Source organism: Conger conger, chromosome 5 (assembly GCF_963514075.1).
Source record: "Conger conger chromosome 5, fConCon1.1, whole genome shotgun sequence".
In the NCBI taxonomy this organism is placed as follows: Eukaryota; Metazoa; Chordata; class Actinopteri; order Anguilliformes; family Congridae; genus Conger; species Conger conger.
Window position 1 is genome coordinate 32,092,628 of NC_083764.1, and position 11,427 is coordinate 32,104,054.

Consider the following 11,427-nt stretch of genomic DNA (forward strand, 5'->3'; position numbering starts at 1 on the left):
GTCTACCCCAACATGGCCTGCTTTACTGGCATTGATGCTTCTTTGGTCCTTATGCTGAGAGACAATAGCAACAGACTCTAAATGCAAATTACACTCATATAAATTTCTGGGGCATTTATGTATTAAAAGGGCTGGAATTGCTATAGTTCACCCGATATGGATGAAAATACCCACAAATTAAAGCTGAGCGATATACTCTTGTAGGAAACTTTCCACCCAGCTCCTCTTCTGGCTCGACACACTTCCTTAGTTCCTACCTCCCAATCTGGAGTGTGGGTTCTGTGGCATAGACAGTCCCAGTGAAGCCTGTGTGTTCAGTGATATAGGGCAATGCCATCATGCAGTGGTAATTGGAAATCAGGATGACATCGATGGTGGACAAGTCCAGCAGCTCTTTCTGAGGAGACGACACAGTAAGGTTTCAAATATTAAAAGCAGAGCAAGCGGATACTGACATTAAAAGGAGCAAATAAACATCACTACATCAAATCCTCAAATTGTGTCCGGGATTCTATTTGAAGCCAGGCCTCGGATAATAGCCAGGGGCGTGGTCGATTCGGACAGATTCGGCCCCCAAATACAAGCCAGGGTAATATTGCCTACCAGTAGGGCTATCAGTCCATGAGCACTAGAAGACATTGTTTCGATTTAACTCAATGAAATAAAAGAGCTCTTCTTAATATTTAATATTGTTGGTTGGTTTAATACTGTTGCCAATGAAAAGTCGTTGTCCTACACCATGGGTCTCCAACATGTTGCTCTCAAGCTACCAGTCGCTTGCCGCCCCCTTCTGAGTAGCTTGCCAAAGGCTGAAGCAGTATATATTTAAACACAATTGTTGCCGCGAGGCATTCCAGCCTACGAATTTAATAAAAAGTAAATCAGGCAAAATAAAAAATTAACTCAATTTAGGCTACTTGGCTACGCAATAAGGTTTCAATGTATTTACAGCACAGCGCACATTCAATTAATGAATGAAAGCGACTGCCTTGGCTCGCAATAAACAGACGGGTGGAAATCCCGACATTCTTTCAACTACATAAAACTTAACAGTGAACCATCAAATACCCCCCAGATTTCAGTGCCCAGCAGTCCCAACATTTAGCAATGGAATCAAACAGTCCAAAAGTAAATTAAATCCCAAACCAAAGCGAAATTCTTTTGATAGCCTTTGGTATGCTGCTCCAAACGAAATGCATGTCTCACAATAAAACGCACTTTAAGAAAAAAAGATCCTAAACTTGCTGTTATCTACGCTAATTTGTTATTGTTCATGAAGGCGTGTCTGGCAAGTTGTTATTTTATGGATTCTGGACTTGCATGTGATTTATTGTGCTTCAGAATATTTGCAATAAACTAAGTCTGTTAAGACTGACACTATGACTTACCAAACGGTGTTCCTGATTAGCCTACATTAATTGATTTCTGAACGGTTACAGGAAGTGTTGAACAGTGTTGGCCCACTAAGTGTAGCCTTTTACTTTATTTCTAAGAATAAAATTCTCCAACAGAAACCTAATAAGAAATAAAGGCCTGCCTCGAATACAAGCCTGCCCCAAATAAAGGCCTGTGCTTTGTGCAGCCTAAGTAAATAAAAGACCCCGGCCACAATTTGAGGATTTACGGTATGCATTTATTAATCACAAAAAACTATGTTTATGATAAATGTTTGCATTTGCTGAAAGCCTCAAAAGACAGTAAATTTAATTGATCAGCCCAACTGACATCGCTAACATCAGCCTGCTCTTCAAGGTATCAGCACAGATCTCTGACAACTGCTACAGCCATGTATATAGCCTACTGTATGTCAAACAACATGTGCGCACCACAGGGCATATTGTTTAAGATTCAAACTTCACAAAGAATTCACAATCTTACAGTTGTACACCGTAAAGTGTATAGGCAATTTTGCATATTAAAGTTAGATGCAATATAATTGTTTAGCACTTTTCTAAAGCATGCTTTATTTCCAACATGTCTAATGCGTCTTATTTGGTCCCACATATCTTGTATCACTCTAGCTTGCCCACAAACTGTATCGGTACGTAGCATACAATTTTTAAACCGGTGTGATTCAAATTCTTTTTAAAAGCAGATATGGGCAATTCAAGCGTTATGGATGTGACATTTGGACACAAAATGACAAACAGAATCCCTCAGAAAAATTACTCTTCTTATATGATTAAAAATGTTAATGCATATTATCATAGCACCCATTTGGCTGAGGGTAAAGCCAAAAAAATGTATTAAAAAAATATTGTTAAGCCTGAAAAAACGTTTTATGGCAATATTCACCTTCAAAACAAAGAAACAAAAAATGTAAATCTAATGCAGAAAGTTGATATCCACGTAATGTAGGAGGCTTGGCTGAACATAGAAATAGCAATTCAGAAAATATTTATATCTTCGTCTTGATTTTTATGAGGAGATACCAGCATTATGGATGTGACGCCATTGCCTTATGGATGCAACACGTCTAAAATGCACATTGTTTGACAATCTACTTCCCAATCAAATTTTATCATAACACATTTGTTGTCATCTGAAATGGTTCTAAATGTCAGTTTTGACATTAAAAAAAACAAATAACTGAAATAGTTTTGAATGTTTTCAAGATGTCTGCCAAATGATTGGCTTAAATCATAATGGGAGTAAAAAAAATATTTTAAAGAATTTTCCTGTTTTTACCCTACATTTTATCAGATTTCAAGCTCTGTTTGGGACATAAGTTTAATTGGGAAGTAAGTTCATTTTTTCATGCTCAGGTTAACATTACTGTGGAATTGGCCATATATAGCCTACAGTATGTACATACAGTGGATAGAAAATGAATACACCCCCTGAACATTTTTTCAGATTTACTGGACATATAGCCTGTAATTAAAGTGCAATTAATCTATGTGGGTTTTTTTTTCTACAAATCTACATACAGTACTTAACCTTTTCAAAGTGATAAACCAATTAAAAAATTGTTTTAACATTAATTAAAAATGAACAATTGCAATAAATTGGTTTGATAAGTATCCACCCCCTTTACTGAATCATCCCATAAACTCTCAGGAAATGGCAAATGGCCTTCAAGACCAAACAATAGCTAATTGCCCCACACCGGTGTGAAATCACAGAAATTAACTTGATGACATGAATAAAAACAGCTGTTTACCATGGTCCCTTAGTATGCAAGAGCAGTCTCACTGAAAGTCAGAAGCATGGGCTCCAAAGATCTTGCAAAATAAATCTGTGACAAAGTTGTGGAAAGGTACACATCAGGTGAGGGATATAAGAAGATTTCTAAGGCTTTGAAGATACCTTGGAGCACTGTTAAGATCATAATTAAGAAATGGAAAGTGCATGGCACCACTCACAGTCTGCCAAAATCAGGGCGTCCATCTAAACTGGATGACCGGGAGAGAAGACAACTGGTCAGAGAGGCTACCAAGAATCCAATGGCAACATTGAAAGAGCTCCAGGATTTTATGGCCAACAGAGGGAAATTTGTGCATCATACAACTATATCAAAGATATTGCACACATCTGGCCTGTATGGAAGGGTGGCAAGAAAAAAGCCATTTCTCAAAAAGGTCCACCAGGAGGCCCGCTTGAAATTTGCAAAAGAACACCTTGGGGAACCTGCAACAAACTGGCAGAACGTTTTGTGGTCTGATGAAACCAAAATAGAACTTTTTGGCATGAATGCCAAACGCTATGTTTGGAGAAAACCCAACACCGCTCATCACCAAAAAAACACCATCCCGACTGTGAAGCATGGTGGTGGCAGCATAATGTTATGGGGATGTTTCTCATCTAAAGGGACTGGGGAACTTGTCAACATTGATGGGAGGATGGATGGGGCCAAATACAGGGATATTCTGGAGAAGAACCTGAAGAAGTCTGCAAGGAGACTGAGAATGGGTCCAAAATTCATATTCCAGCACGGCAATGACCCAAAGCACAAGGCCAAAGCTACCACTGAGTGACTTGTAGAGAACAAGGTGGATGTGCTGGAATGACCAAGCCAAAGCCCTGACCTAAATCCAATTGAAAATTTGTGGAATGACTTGAAGGTTGCTGTCCATCAGCGCAAACCAACAAACCTCTCCCAGCTTGAAACGTTCTGCAAAGAGGAGTGGGGGAAGATCTTCAAGTCCAGGTGCGCCAACCTTGTGCAGAGCTACCCAAAAAGACTGGTAGCTGTAATTGCTGCCAAAGGTGCTTCCACCAAGTATTGACTCAGGGGGGTGTATACTTAAAAAATGTGGAAATTTCAGTTTTGTCCACTCTTTTTTTCCAAATTAAAATAATTTCACTGCATTCATATGGTATGTTGTGTTCTTTGGGTCAGGGAAGAACAAGTCCCATTTTAATCCATTAAATTTACATTCCGTGACACAACAAGACATATATTGAAGTAAAATAAAAAATATTGGGGTGTATTCATTTTCTATCCACTGTATATGGGCCTATAAATGATTAATATTTGTTTTAAAGTAATTTACCAACTAAGGTCATGGCTAACTACTGTGCATTCAGTCACTCAATGAGAGTGTCACCCATAAATCACTTTTATTCTCGCTGTAGGAATACATGTCATAATGTTGTATGTAATATATACAATTAATGATTGAATGACTGGCAAACGATGATGTGAAATCTCCTAAAATCCAGGATTTGGATGGAAAGACAAGTATAACAATTGGATTATTTTTTTTGATATATACTTTAAGCCATGTTCGTCTTGTCTTTAAATCAATGTTATTCTGCTAACAAAGCTAATGGCTAACAAAGAGTGAGCTGCGCAAACTCAATATACTGCACGAGTGCTTTGAACCTGACATGTACCCAATTTCTTAAATACAGTGAGCACCATAATTGATTTTTGTTATTTTGGTCCTGTACTCTAGCATTCTTTGAAAGGGTACAATGTCCAATACTTTTGATGCCTGGAAATGTGGGGGAAATACCCTATGAAATACCCTATGATGAAAATACCCTCAAATTTAAGTTGACAGTCTGTACTTCAACCTCATTCCCATTGTATCCTTTCAAACTAGTGCAAGAAGTGCTCGAGTACAGAACCAAAATAACAACTCTGTGGACCTGGCTCTGAAAATGTGACCAATCCCTTTAATGATCTAATTAAAACACATTGCTCTCCACAGCTGGGATTAGTTTAGATCCCAAACCTTGCCCTGGGCCGCCCTTGTATCTGCTGGTTTTTGCTCCAATCATAATTGCAATTCTTGAAGTATAATCAGTTGTTAATTGTTTTCAATTACTTACTAATGAGGGATGCCTTATCTTCTTTCTCATATTAAGTCAGAAACAGAAGTTCATGCAGTGCACATTTTTATGTGTGCTTCTGGTGTTGCTGATGTGCTTCTAAAAACACACCTTTTCAAACTGTACCTTAGTCCTCCCTCCTGATTCCCCCCCCCCCCCCTTTCCGATATCCCTATCCCTCTTTGCACTTATGATTACTGTATGTTGTTTAGAACAGCACTTCATGTGCATTTTACTAGTTATGGATGTGAATCTTTAACTTGTGGAAGAACCTACGCACTCGTAAGTCGCTTCGTAAGCATCTGCCAAATGACTAAAATGTAAATGTAAATGATGTTATGCCTGTTTAGTATGGAGGCCAAGAAATAGTTTCACCTCGGGAAGACAGAATTCGGGCAAAGAATCCACAAACAGCCGGCCTGCACACTCCTTCAGCTCCTAGAAATTGGGTGGAGGAGAGATGCATTTTGTGAAGAGAAAGAAAAAACAATGCCGTCAATGTTATATTGCTACATTAAAATGTTCCACCTTACTTTTTCCAAGTTAACAGTTCCATCTTTGGACACCCATCCAGGGAGTCTTGATAATCTTGGACTGCAAACAGAACAGGAAATGTACATACCCATATTCTTGATATTTAAGTTACATGGCTAGCTGAGACAGCTGAACAACATGTAAGCAGTATACACTCACTGACCACTTTCTAGGTAGACCCATACCAGCTTCTTCATGCAAATATTTAATCAGCCAATCATGTGGCAGCAACTAAATGCATTAAAGCATGCAGATATGGTCAAGAATGTCAGCTGTTTCAGACCAAATGTAAGAAATGTGATCTAAGTGACTTTGACCGTGGAATGATTGTTGGTGCCAGATATCTGAATTTTGAATATCTCAGAAACTGCTGATCTCCTGGGATTTTCACACACAAGAGTTTGCAGAGAATGGTGCGAAAAACTATCCGGTGAGCAGAAGTTCTGTGGGCAAAACAAACCTTGTTACTAAGAGGTCAGTGCAGAAGGGCCAGATTGGCCAAAGCTGACAGGAAGGTGACAGTAATGCAAATAACCACACATTACAACAGTGGTATGCAGAAGAGCACCTCTGAACACACAATGCATCAAACATCTTAAGTGGATATGCTATAGCAGCAGAAGACCAATAAGTCGAGAAAAATAAGTCCAATAAATATACTCAGTGAGCACTTTATTAGGTATATCACATTCCTTACCTGTGCACTAAAGGAAGTGGTAAGAAATGCAGGGCCGAGGTCATATCGAGCCCACAGTCCAGCATGATTGTGGTGGATTTGAACTTCAACACATTGCAGGGCAGTGTCGGGTGACCTGATAAACAATACTAAAAACAACAAAAGGTGGGAATAAGCGGAATTTAAAACATTCTTTTCAGAATTAGCTTAGCGTTTTTTATTAGACGATAATGCTATGTTAAGTTATTCAAGTTCGTCACTGACATAACGTTAGCTATTAATATAGAGCATTTAACTTAACCAGTTGAATCACGCGTGAGGCAAGTTAAAAGAATTCGGTTGAGCTAGGCCAATCAATTAACGTGACGTTTTAATTTGAATGCCTAAATATACCTACTAAAAAAAAAATCGCAACAGAAAAGTCGCAGGACGTTTTGTAAACGACACTAATTTGTATTAGTAGGCAGAAATTAGCTAAATTAGTCAACGTAACTGGTAAGCACATTTAACTAACGACGGGAAGCATAACAAGCTTGCTGAATCAAAAACATGTTTCATTTTGTACAAGATATTACCGATCGATTTTCTACTCACCAATTTCATTTTGTTTATTTTCTAGTAGGCATCGAATTGTTTTAGTTACACTGCGCTAACCTATTCGTAAACTACTACTGGTGTAGCGTATAATTCTTCCCAATGTATATTTGTTCCCGGCTATTGGCGGTTCCGTCACTCTCCAATGGCAAATAACCAATCACTGCTCAGTAACAAGCGGGATGTTCAGTAGTGTTCAATGTGATCCATGTATTTAACGAAAACATTAGTGCACGTTTATGAAAAGACCAGTTCGTTTTTTATCCTCACTGTAATACGTAGGTACTAGCATTAGCATAATGCTAGATACCTTGTGATTAATAACCCTAAAAGCTGAACTAAACGTATTCAAGCACGTTACGTATACCTGCAAATATTTCAGACGCACATTTCTTTCACAACAGTTTATTCACAGGTTAATTATACGAATATATATATTTTTAAATAGCCGGTCAAGACAATGCAGCGCTTGGGAACAAATTATCGTGGAAAATTATTCACTGGGAAGGGCAAAATGCTACACCACTTCTTCTTTTTTCCGGTTTTGTTTGGCGAATTGCACACTTTCCGGTGCATTATCGCCACCTCTCGTTCGGGCATTCTCACTCCTGTGGTTCTGTTAGCTTTAGGAGAGAAAAAAAAACTGGTCACATTCTGGTATGCAGTTCACTTGAGACAATTTTAGCAATGGTCTGACTGATCCTCCCTGACCTAGCAGGGAATGTAGCAAAAGGGTAGTCGCATCATTCTCTGCCCCTTTCACCACCCCATTTAACACCTCATTTCCCTCCACCCCCACTTGCACTGGAACCCACACAAAACCCACAGTGTACACCCCTCTCAGGGACAAAAATGCAGATCTTACCCTTCCTCTATCGGGGTCCCAGGATCCATCAGTGTATACCTGGAGAGAGGAATTCCCCTTTTGTTCAAGGTGCTGTTCAGTCTTCACATGAGGAGCCACCTCAGCCTACCTGGCACGGACTGCCTCCAGAATACACAAGTTCACCACCACATCTGGTAACAGCCATAGCGGTACCAGGGGTCAGATCACATCTTAGCCCAGTAGCTAAGTCCCAGTTTTAATCTCTGAAGGCGGAGTGGTGCCTTATTCATCTCCACCAGTAGTGCTTGGTGTGGTTTTAAAAGCCCCACAACCTAGTTACCCCCTACACCACGTTCTTCTTCGGGTTTTATGTACCCACCACGTAGGAGCATTACTACCACTGACTGAAAAGGAATGTGGATTTGGATTCTATTACCTACATTTATTTATAATGTATCTAATTTTAAATGAATATCTAATTATTTATTAATATCTAATTTATTAACCCTGCATTTCTTGAATGTAGCTGAGATATAAATAATATTTATCCCTGAATTTCTAATACTTCTCTCAATACATAATTTATCCATGTATCTGCCTAAATTATATTTTGGGCAAGATAACATTACATGCTCATTACATTACATTTCTGCTTGAAAGCAGCAATCACAATTCGAATTTAAACCCATATGTCCATTAGTATAACCATTACATTCTCAAGCTCCTGTCAGGACTCTCAAGAAACACGTTTGGCAATAAGGATGAAATAAACTAAAAAAGGCTTCAAGGTCTCTCTCCCCATCTCCCTCCTGCTCTCTGGGTATTAGTCTTCCAATGACAACAAGATAAATATTACATGAAAGTGTGTGTCTGTATGTGTCCATTACTGCAACTCCTGTGAAGTAGTACAGTAGTATCACTGTAGTACAATGCAGCACAATGCAGTGAAAGTCCAGTACAAGAATTCTACTTGTGTATTACTCTACTACTCTACATGAGTACTGCACATGAAGCAGTCCAACTGCATTATAACTGCTGTAATAAAACAAGCATGTGTGTGCATCTCTCAGACAATGCAGGCCCTGTTCTGTGGACTTGAACAACTTCCACATCATGTTATCACCAGAGCAGATACTTCATCAAATCCAGAAAACATACGAATCTGGGCCAAAAAATATATTTCTGGTTTAAAACCTGTTTGTAGTACTTCTTAGCAAACTGTAACCTGGTCAACATTTTTTATGCAGCGAAAGAGTGGTTTGCATCTTGCCGTATAGCCTCTGTAGATTTGTTTGTGAAGCCATCTACAGAGAGTGTTCACTCACCCATCCACAGCTGCCTCCTGAAGAGTGTCACGTCCATGTCACTTTCCAGTTGTTTTCTTTCCTTTTGCAATGTGCTTTTTGTATTCTGCCTTGTCTTCATGCCTTTTGTCCCAGTTCTCTGTCCTTAGTTTTTCTGTCAGCCATTCGTCCTTTCACCTGTTCTCTCCCTATTAAGTGTATCTGCCTCCCACTACTTATTTGTATTTCCTTCCTGTCTTGTCTCAGCTGTTGCACGTTGTCTAATATACTTAGGCCTGTCTTTTTCAGTTCTCATTGCTAGTCCGTTGGATCTGTTTGCATAAGGCTTACTTGTATTCTGTATGTAGCTGCGGTTTCCTAGTCCTCATTCCCTCTGTGTTCTGTTTCTTGTTTGGATCTCCTGTTTTGACCTCTGGCTGACTTTTGGTCTCTGTTTTGTAGATTTAGTATTTCTGTACCTCTGTTCAGTTTTTTGTATTGACTACCCAGTTTGGATTTTGCCGGTTTGTTTTTGGATTTTGTTCTTGGATTTCGTGTTGATCTGCCTCTGCCTTCTCACCTTATCCCTGAGTCTGTGCATGAGTCTACTGTCCTGCATTAGAGACAGTGTTTCTGATCTGTCGGACAGGTGTTTTTCTTCAGAATTTTCATGATTTTCCAAACAGTTGATTTTGGTAAGCCTGTTGTTTGGTGTATATCTCTGCCTGTTTTTGAAAATTATTTCTCAGCCTCATAATTGTGCTTCCTTGGCTGTCATTGGCACAACTTTGGTCCTCATGTTGACATATGCCCAGTGGTGGTTCCTGAGCTCAAAAACAAGAAGAAGAAAATATCACCTTAAACGAATTATTGGTATGACCTGTTTTCAATCATTTTCCTTGAATAACAAGTCCCAATGATGGGAATAATCAATTGGCAGGTAAAAAATACTTACTTCACGCCATATTAGAGAGAATAAAGGATTAAATTTCAGACACTTTGTCGCTACAAAGTCTGAACAATGTAATTCAATTTATAGGGACGATGTATTTACACAAAAATATTTACTGCATTGAAATAAAGGCTATCTAACCTGAGCGAGATTGTTTAAATTACTAAATTTGCTTATTGATTGATTCATCTTTGCCATTAATATTTTCGCAGTATGAGTGCGGAAAACAAAGAGTAACATGTATCAACAATTTTGAAAAATGTTGATTGAAATGTGTGAGATATAGAGATAGAGAATAAAGAGACTTATTTCTGTCTTACCTAATTGAGTAAAATGGTTACACCTGATAGTACCAACACTTTGTGACGTAATCACATTGTTAGTCAATTGAAACAACCAAGACTCCTCTTCCTAGCAGAGGCAACTGAAATTTCTGCCAAGATTTCCTGGTACATTGTTGAATTCATTGTGCCATTGATCTGAAATCCTGCAGCAAAATATCTCCAAAACATTAATAACCCACCTCTATATTTGACAGTAGGTATGAGGTGCTTCTCCTTATATTGTTATCAACCTTTATTTAAACAGGACGTTTCAATTGCCTTTCAAAAATGAAAATCACTCAATCAGTAATATTGCAAAAAAATGTTTTCAAAAGACCCGGTAGACCAAGGAAGACCACTATAGTGGATGACCAGAGAATACTCTCCGGTGAAGAAAACCCCCCAACATATCAAATACGCTCTGTTAAAGTCTACCATGTGTACAGGACTACACCAGCAGGACTACAGAGGGTACACTACAAGATGCAAACCACTGATAAGCCTGAAGAACAGAAAGTCAAGATTAGTTTACTAAAAAGCACCTAAAAGAACCCCAAGAGTTTTGGAACAAAGTCTTGTGGACAGATGAGACAAAAATGAGCATGTACCAGAGTGATGGAAAGAGGAAAGTGTGGAGAAAAAAGGAAAGGCCCATGATCCAAAACATACCACTTTATCTGTGAAACATGGTGGAGGGGGTGTTATGGGTCTGTATGGCTGCCAGTGGAATGGCTCGCTTATCTTCATCGATGATGTGAAGGCAGAGAGAAGCAAAACATCCATCCATCCATTATCTTAACCCGCTTATCCTGAACAGGGCTGCAGGGGGGCTGGAGCCAATCCCAGCACACATTGGGTGAAAGGCAGGAATACACCCTGGAAAGGTTGCCAGTCCATCGCAGGGCACACACACCTTTCACTCACACATTCATACCCACAGGCAATTTAGACTCTCCAAT

The 11,427-nt window shown here is 39.1% G+C and overlaps 1 protein-coding gene across 1 annotated transcript in view; it reads right to left on the reverse strand.

Moving 5' to 3' along the window:
* ints9 (integrator complex subunit 9) overlaps nucleotides 1–7,473 on the reverse strand; it is a 46,744-nt gene extending 39,271 nt beyond the window's left edge. The window contains exons 1-5 of the mRNA XM_061242541.1: nucleotides 7,085–7,473; nucleotides 6,512–6,639; nucleotides 5,814–5,874; nucleotides 5,656–5,718; nucleotides 258–397 (exon numbers count right to left, since the gene is read on the reverse strand). Of these exons, the coding sequence (XP_061098525.1) occupies nucleotides 258–397; nucleotides 5,656–5,718; nucleotides 5,814–5,874; nucleotides 6,512–6,639; nucleotides 7,085–7,093 (401 nt within the window). The 5' untranslated portion in view covers nucleotides 7,094–7,473. The remainder of the gene's footprint in view (nucleotides 1–257; nucleotides 398–5,655; nucleotides 5,719–5,813; nucleotides 5,875–6,511; nucleotides 6,640–7,084) is intronic.
* Nucleotides 7,474–11,427: the final 3,954 nt, after the last annotated feature.